The sequence below is a fragment of the Syngnathus typhle genome, linkage group LG2 (genome assembly GCF_033458585.1).
Source record: "Syngnathus typhle isolate RoL2023-S1 ecotype Sweden linkage group LG2, RoL_Styp_1.0, whole genome shotgun sequence".
Taxonomy (NCBI): Eukaryota; Metazoa; Chordata; class Actinopteri; order Syngnathiformes; family Syngnathidae; genus Syngnathus; species Syngnathus typhle.
The window spans coordinates 11581930-11595855 of record NC_083739.1 but is presented as its reverse complement, the minus strand read 5'-3'; the positions used below and the strand labels follow the sequence as shown (position 1 = coordinate 11595855).

The window sequence follows — 13926 nt, the reverse complement described above, 5'->3', positions numbered from 1 at the left end:
TTATCCTACCCAAACATAAAGCTGAAATGGAAACGGCGCTCTAAGAAAATGCCTGAAAAATAAAGGTTTATTTAAATAATGCAGCACGTTTTTATCTATGTTTGAAAACACGGAATCGTGTCAATAAAAAAACAAAGTTATATATATGATTCAATTGATTTCTTTTACGTGTTCTTCCAGTTTTCACGTGCATATCGGCACTCAAATAGTTTTATTTTGACAACCTTATTCGGAAGTTATTTATAACACGTACGCTTAATTGATTCGAGTCAAAACAATAACAGAATCTACTTCTCTGGTGATGAAGGCGGAAGATTCCGCCGAAACATGTCAGGTAAATGAACCTAAAACAAATTTGTTTGATATAGAAGAACCAGAGAAGTAATTGAAAAAGAAAAAACAAGATGAACCTAGTACAACCAATAACAGAATCTGACATTTGGATCCCAATGAGTTTCTCAACGATACAATGTTACAGTGTAGCTTCTCCAAATTATTTTTCTAATGGTGAACGATTTTTCCACAGTCTTGGTTTGGTCGCTTATTAAAAAAAGACAACCGCAAGCAAGCAACTGGTAGCTAGCACGCGATGTTGTCACCCGATTGTTCTTATTTGAACCCAAAGCACATTTTTTTGCATCTTTCAAGTGTTTTCCACTGTGAGAAATGAGGTAGCTGCTGTCGTTATGGTGAGGGTTCTTGCCCTTTGTGCACTTTAACATTCCTCAGGTAGGTTATCCATCACTTCCTTTCTCTTCTAACTTTAATTTACCATACTGTTGAATCATTTTACGTGCACCTTTTCCTCATGTGGACTTACATCACTTTATATTAATTGTGTAAAAAGTGTTCAAGGTGCCTATTTGATTATTTATTTTTCCTCTTTATTCTTTTTAGTCATACATCCTGACATCTTGTCTTCCTTTGCTGATACATACTTCCTTTGTTTCCACTTAGACTCCTTTCAGACATGAAATGTCCTCGCGGGATCTTTCCCCTCCTGACCTCCTTTCTTCCCACTTTCTTTCCTTCTCTCCTTCCTTCCTTTGCTGACCTTTTTTCTGCATTTCCATTTTACCTCAATCCTTCCATTTAATATCTGCTTCTTTTGTCTTTTCTTACTGACCTATTTTCTTCCTTCCTTCATACTTCCCTTGGACCTACCTTTTATTTTGCATCCTTCCTTTTTTACTTTAATTCACTTTTCTTCCTTCCATGCTTTGGTATCTGCACCAAACCTCCTTTCTTTGTTATAGCCTCAAAAGATTTGCCATTAACATTGGTACTTAAAAAAATAGGCCCACTTTGTACAATTAATGTAACATTTCAAAGTTTGCTGTACGCCTTTACTTGCAGTTCATTTCTCTTCTTCACTTTTTCCCCTGTAGGAGGGACAAGCAAGGCCAAGTTGGCATGATGTGGCTGCGTGTGACTTTCCTGCTGCTGTTCACAAATGCCGTGGGATGCACAGACATATTCAACACTTCAGGCCTGCTCCTAGAATTCACAGCTGTGGACTTTTATGAAAAAATTAATTCTGGAAAGATGATCTTCATCTATTTTGAAAATCAAGGTACTGCAGTGCTCTTACTAAACCAAGCCGCTTATTCCTGCCAATTATGAATTGTGTCTTTCTTCCTCTTCTTTTCTGTTGTTAGTCTCCCAAAGCATCTCTCTCTTCTTGGGGGAATTGAAAAAGTCTGCAGATGTTCTGAAAGATTATGGAATACTAGTGGGCAAGGTAACGCACAATGTCATGCGTCTTAAATACTAAGGATGGGTGGAAATATACAGACTAGCATTATTCGTGTGTTGGTATTGGGAATGGCTAACCTGTGACATGAGTATCCATTTTTGTGTAGATCAACTGCAACAAGGAGATGGTTCCCTCATACTGCATGAAAGAAACGGCGCAGCATACTGCTTTTCTTTTTAGGTATGTGGAGTGCACGGTGGGTTAAAACTAGTCAAAATGATTCATTTCATTGGTGATGTTCAATTTAATTGAAGTCCAAATTTCTCTCTTTGAAGGGATGGTAAGGAGTTTGTGAATTTTGATTTGGACACTGTGTTTGACGTCAACTCCGTTGTCTCTGAAGTCTTGTTGTAAGTAAGCAAACAGTCCCTCAGGCTTTTTTTTTTTATTCAAAATGTTTTATTTTCATTGTTGTTGTTTTAGTAATAGTGTGATTACCTTTTTCTTTTTTCCCTACAATCAACATCCCTAATCGTGTTTAATTTTTTCCCCCCAAATAATTTTTCTTTCGAATATATAATCACCTCTTCCTTTGGATCCCCATGCACACGCAGTCACACTTGCAAATCTTTGTGTTTACCTGTCACACTTCTTGTTTCAGAATCAAGTTAAAGTCACGATTTAGATTTGAACGAACAGTCTCTAATTTGCCTTTCAGTGCCATTCTACGCGACGAAGTAAAGTACGTGCATTCAGACGCCGACCTCTCGGTCATGGAGAAATCAGTCAAAGGGAAGAAAGATATTGTGCTGTCTTATGTCAATAGTCTTGGCACACAAGGTATAGACATCTTGGATCAAATATGGTGGACTGCTGGTTCAATGCAATCAACCTTAACCTGCTGTGTCCGCATTACTTTAGAGCACAGATCGGTAATGGAGACTGCTTATGTGTATGGATCGAAGTATCAGTTCATCCTCATAACCGGGGGCCCTGTCTTGAAGCATTTAGGGTATGTTTGTCTTCTCTTGTCACATTGTGAATGAAGAAAACAAATTGGAATTCTCTTTTTTGATTTACAATAATCAAGTTGATTTCAATGACCGTCAGCGCCTCTCTGGTTTCCTTTCAGTGTTCACAGAGCCTCGCCGTTGTCTCGAGTGTGGTTCCTCCACTGTACGGCTCCCTACTCTGAGCGATGCCCTTTGACACCAATGAGGACACCACTGTCCACACTAAGCCTGCACACATTCCTGCAACTCATGGAGGCTCCGCTGTTGGTAACCAGGCTACTTTGCATACTCACAAATGCAACAAATCTTTAACAGACTTGTGATTCATTTGACTTTTTGTGTCTTTTCAATCACCAGGCCGAAGTGTACAAAGACCCTTCAGCTGTTGCAAGACCTCAATTCCCTTACCAGCAAACACCTCAGGTCTTTCTGTTCTCAAATTCTGAAACAGAGCAACTTGACAGGGACACAGCCAACACACTGGCCTGGAGGCTGAGAGGCATCGCCCTGCTGACGCTTGTGCACAGGTAAGATGCAAAGTTAGTGATCTTGTATCATATTTTTGTGGTTAATTGGACCATTGGAAACGATTTCATGTGTTCTCAGGAAGAGCCCTGCCGTGAAAACTCCTGTTGAATATAACGTGGCTTACAAGTTGCCGGATAAGGTTTGATGATTATTTACAAGCGTGGTCACAGAATTAATTAAACTTGTATACTATAGTTCAGCCCTCTTTATTTACCGTGTTGCCTGTTTCACACTTCTAGGGGTTTGAGGTCAAATATTTGACCTTGGACAACCTGGATGCGCTCTTGGAGCTCTTCTACCATCATGAGGCAGATGAAATGCAAGATGAGGAGCTGGAAGGAGAAGAGTGTGATACTGAGGATAATGTCTCTAATGGTATTGTTGAAAAATTGAGATGAATGAAGAGAAGCAACAGCAGGATAACGAGGGAGATCTTTTTTTCCACTTTTGTCCTCCAGGGGATTTGGAGGATGAGATCGTGGCATCTGTCTATGAGAACCGAGGCCACTTGGTGCATATGGACTCCATTACCCAACTGACGTCTGACGACTTCCCCAATGCAGTTGCTCAAAGCGGCCTCACAGTGGTGCTTTTCTACCTTAAATGTATGTTTCGGTCCCGTGGTTACGCAGATACAAAATATATTTTGACAAGAACTTTGTTAATGGGAAGTACTTGAGACAAGGAAAAAAAATGTCACTCTGGTATGGATACAGATGTTTTTTACTGTTTGCATACAACTTCCCCAATTTTATTTCGTGCTTATTTGGACAGGGACAAATGCCACAAAATATACAAATGGAAAAACAATCTCTAATACACAGCATTTACAGTTGATGTTAATACCTTTCTGTGGGGTAAAACCTTTATGGTTTGCTAATTGTAGTTTCTAATACTACCACCAGGGGACGCTGTATCAACAGCCTTCATCAGCTCATTTACAGAAGTGGCGGAGAGGCTTGGAGGTAATTACTACGAGCTGACAGACTGGCATGTGTTTTTGACTCCCAAACACGTAAATATGCGTGGGCTCATTTACATTTCCATGTTGAAGCCGCTTTTTACTACCACATGTTCTAGATGCTGGCGTCGTTGATGTTCACATGAGCGCAGTGGATTGTGGAGAATGGACCGACCTCTGCGCTGCTCAGCCTGTCGGCTCCCGCCCAGTCCCATTCAAGCCAATCACTGCTTTCCCAAGTGTCCTGCTGCTCAGCCCTCAGGAGCTGATTCAGGAGTACAGAGGGATGCTGGGATGTGAGCCGCTACTTCGCTTCATTTTGCTGTGAGATGCTACACTATGACTTCTCTTAGTTTGTGTATTGAATGAAAGGCAAAGGTGAAAAGATAGTTTGGAATCTCATAGAAAGATAAAATGTAAAAGTTTCTCAAATTGTTTTAATTTCAATACACTTATATTCTTTATCCTCTAGCTAAAATGACAACATCTGATGGAGTCATTGACAGTAGTTATAGTAGAAATACTTATACTCTATGCTTTTTTTCTGCATAAGTGCCTTCTGGTTGCCATAACAGAAGGAGCAGCACAATGAATCGGACTGGAGTATTAAATCTTGATGCACACATTCTTTAATACTTTCCATTTTATTTGTTATGAAAAAGCAATTTTTGGTACCATCTCTGCCAAATTGAAATTAACAAAACCATTTAGCAAGAATCATGAAGTAGACAATGTGTTTAGTTGAGCATCAAATATGATGTCCTTTGCCTTAGGTTTGACAAAAGTGCTCTAAGGCTCACTAAAATATCATCAACAACATCTCAGCGGATGCCTTTCATAGATGAAGCAAATGTAACGCTATCAGAAGACTTTCGAAGAAAGTTGAGGGAAAACTGCATCTCAAAGGAATGTTTGTCTTGGACATCATTGCAGATGTGATAAAGCCCAATGACTCCACAGAATGTGTGTGTGTGTTGAGGGCTATTAAAGATATCTTCGCCACCCCAAATAAACACACACAGGAAGCATATTATGTGCTGAGCTGTGCATAAATCTACAGAAATAGTTGATGGAGGGGTTTTTAGTTTGAGAGAAAACACTGGTGCCGACTCACTTCCTGCATTGCGCAATTCATACGGGTGTTTCTTGATCTTGAAATTATGTCCAAGGATGTAAGGGGAGGAAAGTGATGACATGTCTGAGGTCCCATGACAGAAAGGTGCCCTAGAAACTAGTGTTTTTGTTATTGAAGGAGTGAGGCCCAAAGTAATCAACTTTTCATGGGCTGTTGTGTCCGTATGTCCATCGTCCTTCAACCAGGAGCCGGCCGTCCTCTCCCCAGATATTGTCTACTCAGCAGGAAGTGACATCATTCCTTCATGTGACGCCTCATCATGAGCTAGCAGGCTTTATCCCTGACAGAATAGTCGGACTGTTTAGTTCGCATGCACATGCAGGTAACAGATCGATTGTGTGATTAGTCTGTATAGATAACCATGAACTCAGAAATGAAGCTCAAACCATGTCATGTCTCTGATTATGTTAGCAGGTCTGTCAGCTTTTAATGAAGCGGCAAAGTCATTGCGAGGGAGGGTGCTGAGTGCCCTGCTGACAGACGTGCTGGCACAGGAATGGTAGGCGCTGTGAATTGTTCCTCTTTTTCAAGGTTGTCTGCAACTATTAAATTCCACTGCTTGCTCTAGAAATCTTCATGGGAAAAACACAAAACACCAAAAACTCAAAAGGCCTGTCTAAAATGCTGGCAACAAAAGTGAATACACCAGCAGCATTCCTACATCTGTTTTTCAAAAACAACCCCTTGACTTGTGAGACCTATTAAGGTTTACTCATTTTGTTGAGGTATTAGGAAATGGGAAATCATACAGTCGTTGAGTCATTTATCAGACCCTTTTTTATTTGTGTGTTTGTATTCATATGTACTTTGTAGGGCTGCCGACCTGTCAGTCAACCTTCCTGCCGTTTTAGTGTTTCCATCCTGGAGGAGAGACTCCCAGCCCTCTGTGTTGACGCTGTTCTCTTCTGTAGATAACTTGGTCTCCCAGATTGATGCAGCACTGCTGCATCCTTTGGTAATTCAGATTTTAAACTTTGTGACTTTTAAACTTTGTGACCACGTCTGTCTTTGTGAAGAGAGGTTGATGCTCTTTGGGAGTGACGTGCTACTAAAATGAGCTTTATAAGTAAATCTGGTATCGAGTTGCCTTTTCTTATTGTCTGGTATTTTTTTTGCAAAGAACACCACAAAGTTTGAGCATTGCTGCTAAGGTTATAAAAAGATGAATACTTTTTTTTGCCTTTTCTTTCTCCCACCTTCCCATGACTGACTTCAGCCTGAACTGACAGTGGAAAACCTGCCATCCTTCCTCAGCTTGGGAAAAGCTCTTCTTCTGCTTTTTGTCGGAGAAGAGGAAGACGAGATCGGTCTGAGGCAGAACAAGGCGCTGCTGGAGGAGATGAAAGGCGTGCTGGAATTGGGAGGCGAGAGAATGGAGCCATACTTGACCTGCTGGATCCATCTGTATGCTTTATTTACATTCTACAGTATTATATGTTGACATTTTTTTAATTGTGTTTATTAGTGAACATTGGACCTTATCATACATTCTTAAAATCTGCGCGTCGGAACATTGGCTTTTAAGACCCCCAATGGCTTTCACCGCAAGCAATGTGAAATGAATGGAGCGTAAATCAGCGAGATAATGTTTGTATATCTTATAATATATCTTTAGCCCTGCGGTGGGCTCGGGCTCTCTTGGTAATGACTAGCCGCTTGTTATTACCAGGGTGACAAATACAGAATATGCCCGCGACCGTAATTAAATCTTACAGGGTGCATCGAACTTTTCCTCCAGTGCAGTGCTCTAAGTGGTGATATTTTCTAGTGTTTTGGTAAATTCAAATTAGGGAAATATTTTGTTTCCTCACAAAGCATAAAGGCTTTAAATTCCGTCTCTACTACAAAAATGCTATATTTAAAGAAAAATGTATATTTATGGTTGGAATTCTCCTATTGGGAATCCTTCTAGACCAAAAATTAGTGTGCTCCAGTAAAAAGTAAAAAAGTTGTTTCGAGCCAAAAAAATATGAATCCGCATAATAAAATAGGTCATTTACCCACCCAATTTCGATCTGCATGCATCAGTTAGACATGCTTCAGAGAAAATAGACCTTTGGTGCCAGTCGTCTGCCTAAAACAACATTCATTGTGCAAGGTCGTCAAGTTTGAAGGACAGTTGACAGCGAATACTCACCGTGAGCTTTGCTAAGTTATTTAGCTACAACATTTTGAACAGTACACGGAGGAAAAACGAGAGCTGCATCATTGTGTCAAGAGGTCAAAGTAGCAGACCTATAAGATTATCACCCAACAGGGATGGCGTCGTTCTGTCCAAATTATTAAAATATTGTAGAACAGTTCATTCATTTCTGTTGTTCACTTCAATCTCATTTGTTATTCATATTCGACAAACAGAAAAATAGTAAACACATTTTATTGCAGTGGTCGCACTCCAGCTGGTATGTCAGTCCTGGGTTCATACCTGGGTTCCATGCCTCCTCTTCCTGCCCTGGTTCTCACTCATTTGCCCTCCGGACATGAAGTTTACGAGTATCCACCCAACACACCCATCACGGCCCAGTCTGTCCTGCAGTGGCTGCAAAGAGTGGAGGAAGCTAGAGAGTCCCCTGCAGGTACGGTTCCCAAAGTCTCACTCAGTTCCAGAGTCTATTCTCATAGCAGATGTGCACTTTAAAAGCTAAGAGAGCTGCTAATATGGACGGCCAAGCATTATCCAAAGAGCATTTTACTTCTAATGTGTACTGTCCCACAATTTGGCCATTAAACTAATAATAGATCATCAGTCAGCAACTCTGTCAGCAAGTCTGTCATTAAGCTTGCAGCGGAACAGAATCCCGAATAGCTGGCCCCATTTAGCTTCTCTGCCTCTTGTAATGGCTCGGAAATGCTTTTCCAGACCCATTAAAGTAAAACTTTAATTGTGCCTACTGTGAGTGTGGACTCAGCGCCTAAGTGCAATGTGTTGTTGTTTATACCATCATCAACTTAATGTGTGGCAACACGTTCCTTGTACTGTGCTCATCACCGAACTTCTTATTACTTGGAAAGCAATGTGAATATTTTTCTCAGGCACTTTTCACATACATTACATTACTATGGCTACCATTATAGTCATTAAAATGCAACCTCACAATGGTACATTTTCAATATTATTGTATTGAACCAATATTTGAATTATCACATACTTCAGATTTAATTGATTCATTGGTCTCTGTCTGCAGGGATGTTAGGTAAAGATGACTGGCCTCCCTCCGTTGAGTTCTATGACTTTCTGAAAATCATGGACGAGGAGGAGCCCGGCTTTGCAAAACAACGTGGTCCTAAAAAGCAGGAAAAAGAAGTGGAGATGGATGAAGCAGGGTTGGACGTGGAGGAAGGAACAACAGATTCCTCCTACCGCACGCCTCATCACTCTGAGTTATGACAAATCATTTACAGGTGATTCCATGATAGTAACATTCAATGCCCAGTGCTTGAGATGTTAGAACTCGGTCAACTGTGATTGTATATTAATTGTATTTAAAAGTGAAATACATCTAAACGGTACTTAACAAATGCATTTTATGAGATTTAAAAAAGAAAAAGAAAAACAGCAGTACCATTATGTACTGTTTGATTGTATTTTAATTTTCTTTGTTTTAATTTTGTGATTTTTGCCATACCACTAGAGGGAGCCTGTGTATTACACAGGATATTTTAATCGCCAGGATTATTTTTCAGAATTATACTTTGGTATTTTTGTAATGCTGTATAAAAAAAAAACTACATGAGAGGTTTGGTTGAGGAGCATGCTTTCACTAAATCACCCAAATTCCAGTGCCCTTATATTAAGGTATGTCTGTATCGCATAGGCTCAATTTGTTAAAGGACACCCTTAAAGTGTCCAGTTTCAACATGGTAATAAAATTCTGTCAATATTTGTATAAATATCACATCTATCTATTTGCGTGTGTGTGTTAGCTGTTTTTTGTTGTTGTTGTTTTGCAAGTTTCAATGTGCAATCGCTTGGGTAAACAACTATGAGGTTCATTCAGATACTTGCAGCATTTTGCAGGTTTCTATTAGTTATGCACTGTACTTATTTTTGACAGATTTGAAGTTAAACAGTCCCAAATTAAATTCTTCCTTACTGATGTCAGAGTTCAGCTTTCTGGCTGATGCTAAAGTTTAGTGCATGATGAGAGCTGGATTAGAACGCTCCTTCACTCTCTGGCCACTTTTAGGAACAATTGCACCATCTAAAGAGTCCAAATATATGCACTGTATCCAAGATTCCAACTTTATGCTTGATTTTCCTTGACGCTGTCAGAGAGGTATTCACGTTACAGTATGTTTATTATTGCGGAGTGGGCCACCGCTGCTCTTCAATGTCAATCTCAAGAAGACTTTTTCCAATGTGCACGTGGGCCAATTTTTGGACAACGCACTCTTTACGTTAACGTTTCGTGACAAGAGAGGGATGAAAACTTGACCTCTGATTCTCAGAAAGTGTGCCGTTTGTGTTTGTCATCCATGACAGTCAGCCCCAGAACGACTAAGCGCTTGAGCCTTAAATTAGAACGAAATGCACGTTGCCTCAGTATGGGTTGACTCTGACTGAGGTTTTCGTGCTAGACAGACACATACAATTACCCAAATCACCTTGTGTGCAGCGGCAGGCCCTCTGATTAATGGCCAATAATAAAAAGTCACTAAATATAGCCACAATGTCATTTAGTCGGAGCAGAGAAACCTGCGTAGGCATTTGTTATGCAAATTAACGGCACTGGCACAATGGGGTGTAACTTCCCAACGGTTCTTCTCACAGACACGTTTTTAAAATTAGCCAGATAATAGATCGACTTGGTGTATTGCACCATTAATGGCAGTGCGGGCCAATTTACCATGTACCTTACATAATGAGGGACAATGTCTCACTCGTTTCACTATTTACCTGAGCCAATTTGGAATCAGGGGTAATAAACACAATTTCTTGAAGCTAATTCCTTTCAGTAAACACACATATCTCTTTTCAGGTCAATCTTCCCCCTTGGAGGGCACCACGGAGGTGATTGAGCAGCAAATTTTAATCAGAAACATATTCTGACTCTAATTTCTCTTTTGATGACTTATTCCCAGACACCTTGAAAGCTAGCAACATGCCATGTGTTGCTATTAAGTAACTTTGAATGAAGCTTTCGCAACATTAGCATCCTAGTGAAACGAACCGTAGGCCCAACGACAAAACAATGTGACAATACGGCGACATACGTTAGCTCCGGCTTCGCAAACATGGACACAAATGAAATTTACCTTAAAACACTTAATGTGTTGTCAAGTTGACAATGTGATGTTTTCTTTCGGTCAATATTTACCCACGCACTTTATTTATAGCTGCTAAACATACCAGTGCCAGCAAAACTATTATTAGGTACTTTTGTTTTTTAATCATCCAAAGTTTCTCTATTTTCCTATTGTAGCACATCTAGCTCGAATGTTAAATTGACAAGATACTTGATATTAACTAATCACAAAAGGCATCTTCTCAGAAGAGTGCAACCAGAGCGTATCCATTCACTGATCACATTTGCTGATTGAATTTAAAAAGCATTATTTTTGTCCCTGTTTGACTGAGGCTAAGTAAGTTTCAGCAAGCGTAAGTGTACAGTACGGGTTGAAGGGGTTTAAATGATTGCTGCCTAAAAGAATAAATAAATAAAACAAAAACAAGCAGAAAGGAGGAGGGGGGGGCAGTAAGAGGAAGAGCAGAGGTCAACATTCCTGCTGCTCTTTGGAGACTCAAGAGCAAAAGATGAGACATCGTTCGTTAGCAATGAATACAAAAAGTCAGCAAGATAAACATAACAGTTAGGGCACAAAGTAAAAGTTATTTGTATTTATAACTACAGCAGAGTGGGCCCAAGTTTTCGTCTACGTATGTTAAGCATAAATTGTATCCCCCCATTACACCCCCCCCCCCTCCAAAAAAACAGCATCGATCTGTTCATCAGTAAGACTTATCTAACAGGCAAAGTGTGTTCTTCACTTTTACTGAGTGCAACCAGCACAAGCGGTGGTTTAAATTTAGACGTGTACTAAATAATACATCATAATAATCAAGATACTAATTACTCTCATTAGTCACGGAGACACAATTCTCATCAAGTAATTTGATCTCCATTGAGAACAGCACTAACGCTAATTACACAAAGGCATTTGCGTGCATTTGGGAGTCAAATCGTAGCATATGCGTAATAGTCAAGTCCCATGGCGACGATACCGCAAGGGTTTCCTGGAATAAAATGACATGATTTGCTTTGCCGGACCTAAACTTCCTTATTAAGGAAAAGAGGGGACATCTCAGGAGGATTAGTACTGTCCATGATTTGACTAATCTGGTTGTTGTTATTGCTCATGGAAATAATTACTGAAAACACATATAGGGAAATAAACATGATAAATTTGTTAAAAATTATCGCATATACATAAAGGTTGCATTGTATAAATCTTGAAAAAAAAAAAATTCTTAAAGGTATTGCACTAAAACGTTAATCCAACTGAACTGTAGCTAAAACAAAAAGTACTGTCCTGGATTTAAAGAATCTAATCAGATTGTGTGCAGTTCAATTGCATTTCATGTTTCTGAATGTTCACTATGCAGTCACTCTTGGGGTGTTTCCTCAAATCACAGCTTGGACTCTTCTAGGAGAAGTTTACAGATTGGCGGCATGTGTTCAATCAGATTATGATGGCTTGGTCTGTCCAGTATGTGTACATCAAAGTGTATATATTTCCTTTTATGAGGCTGCAGGATGGAAAACTTCCTCCTCTAGTGGCCTCCTTTTGTCTTTTCATGTACAATCTGCTTAACATCTTCCTGTTTCAGGAATGTTCACGACTCCAGAGAGCCATGCTGGTGGATGCATGTGTATAACGGGCCGTCAGGGATGTAATTCAGGATTACCGCGAACCAAGAATGAAAACTAACAAAATAACCACAACCAAAAGTGACAAAACCATTTTGTTAACAAAATAACCCCCCAAAATGTGAGTAATTTTTAAAAAGAAAAAACTATAACTGAAGTTTTACGGTACAAACTAAAGTACCAAACACTAACTGTAATTATGACAAACATATTTTTGATTTTCATTCATTAATTGCCCTCATGAGACTTTGCATTATGCACTCTTGAGATGCTTCTCAGTAACTGACTTATTTACATACCAGTTCTTCCTGTGCTTGCCTGGGTTTTTCTCCAGTTAGTTGTCTATATGCGCCCTTTGATTGGCTGGCGACCAAGCCAGCCAGGGTGTTCTCGGTCAACTGGGATAGACTCAATTCAGCTCACTTGCGACCCTAAGGAAGTCATAAAAAAAAAAATCAAGGTGTAGATTCTGAGCCACACCTTTTGAAAGTTGGCGAGTCTGGCCATGATTCATGATTAATGCTTGATTGCTCCAGGCTATGCTGGGGTTACTGGGAACCAGTTCTGACAGGCCTTCCACGAGCACATGCATATGCACTCAAGAATGTGCAAGCAGTTAGCAGCGGGACACCTATTCCGACATCTTGGAGAACATTTTGGAGCAGTTTATTATGTTGATTATGGTTCAGGTGGTCTAAGATCAAAGGTCAAAGATAAGAAATAATCCAAATCTTTGGACAGCCCGCAACGGGGAAACGGCAATGCAAACAGGACAATTGTTCTTGCTTGTCCTCTTCCCCCACAGCTATGCTTTTCTTGACCCCGTGACCCATGACTGGCGGCCTCTTTTGTTTGACCTCTGACCTCCTAAATAATCAGTACAAAACATATTTTCGCTAAAGCCCCAAGAGAAACCAGGACACCAAACACATGATCTCCTTCCTTCCGCAGATCTCGGAGATGATCCAATTAAACAGACAATGCAAATTAATCATCAAATCAATTGTGTTGCATAAACTCAATTAAGTTTGTTGGGTTCCTGGTCGCTCGTTGCTTTGCTAATCATTTATTAGTGCGGCAGTACATTTGTAGGATACGTTATGGGTCATTGTGGTTCGGTCGACATTACTGATCTAACAACAAGCGTTTATTTATTTTGATTGGCTAATTTGGCTCCCGTGGCTACCAGCGTCGAGCAGAAACTAATAGCGGCATTTCTATAGTGCAGGTTTAATGGCACAGTGTTGTTTGTTGCCTCAGGGTGCATTTTGCTTATTACATGATGAAAAGACCAAATTGAACTTGGAGAAATGTGCATGACAATTGGTACTGGCGTTTAGTATCTCCACTGCGGGATCATAAATCTTGATAAATTGTATTATCTCACACTGAGTGGCTAATGGCTGTGGAAGATGAAGTAGGGGAGGATTGGGTGAGGAGAGGAGTGAGACCTTGCATTGGGAAATAGAATCCATCCTCTGATAAATGTCAGAAAAACAAACTATTATTGCAACACACCAGTGACACTTGCTCTGAAATAGGGTCACAACCTTCTGTTGAAAGGTCTTTTTTTTTGCTAGTGTGACACACTTTGAATGAGTCATTGACATGCGGTAAGTTATGAGTAGGTTTGAGAAAGATGTCAGCATGTTTTTGTTTTTAGTAGAAATGGTCTGACAGTTGAGCGGGCCGTGGTTTCAGTGTGTTCAGAGGGTGTTTTTTCC

General features: G+C 40.1%; 1 protein-coding gene across 5 annotated transcripts; it reads left to right on the top strand.

Annotated features, from left to right (window-relative positions):
- The first annotated feature begins 265 nt into the window (after nt 1–265).
- txndc16 (thioredoxin domain containing 16) lies at nt 266–9229 on the top strand. 5 transcript variants are annotated; one of them, XM_061272407.1, is made up of 21 exons: nt 266–334; nt 649–729; nt 1389–1573; nt 1659–1741; nt 1863–1936; nt 2032–2106; nt 2415–2536; nt 2618–2708; nt 2829–2976; nt 3067–3236; nt 3316–3376; nt 3477–3612; nt 3696–3842; nt 4143–4202; nt 4318–4522; nt 5519–5655; nt 5745–5832; nt 6147–6288; nt 6550–6737; nt 7719–7909; nt 8519–9229. In XM_061272407.1, the coding sequence occupies exons 3-21, from the start codon at nt 1414–1416 to the stop codon at nt 8719–8721; spliced, it is 2481 nt and encodes an 826-aa protein (XP_061128391.1). In that variant the 5' UTR covers nt 266–334; nt 649–729; nt 1389–1413; the 3' UTR covers nt 8722–9229. The 5 variants fall into 5 exon arrangements, with proteins under 5 accessions (XP_061128391.1, XP_061128392.1, XP_061128393.1 ...); XM_061272408.1 differs by lacking the exon at nt 649–729 and having other exon boundaries at nt 282–334; XM_061272409.1 differs by lacking the exon at nt 266–334 and having other exon boundaries at nt 355–729; nt 5748–5832.
- Nucleotides 9230–13926: the final 4697 nt, after the last annotated feature.

Excerpts from the sequence above, each read along its gene's own strand:
- txndc16 (XM_061272407.1), top strand. The coding sequence starts at position 1,414 with ATGATGTGGCTGCGTGTGACTTTCCTGCTGCTGTTCACAAATGCCGTG. Across the intron at positions 3,237-3,315 it reads CTGCTGACGCTTGTGCACAG|GAAGAGCCCTGCCGTGAAAA; the intron begins GTAAGATGCAAA and ends ATGTGTTCTCAG. Across the intron at positions 4,203-4,317 it reads AGTGGCGGAGAGGCTTGGAG|ATGCTGGCGTCGTTGATGTT; the intron begins GTAATTACTACG and ends CACATGTTCTAG.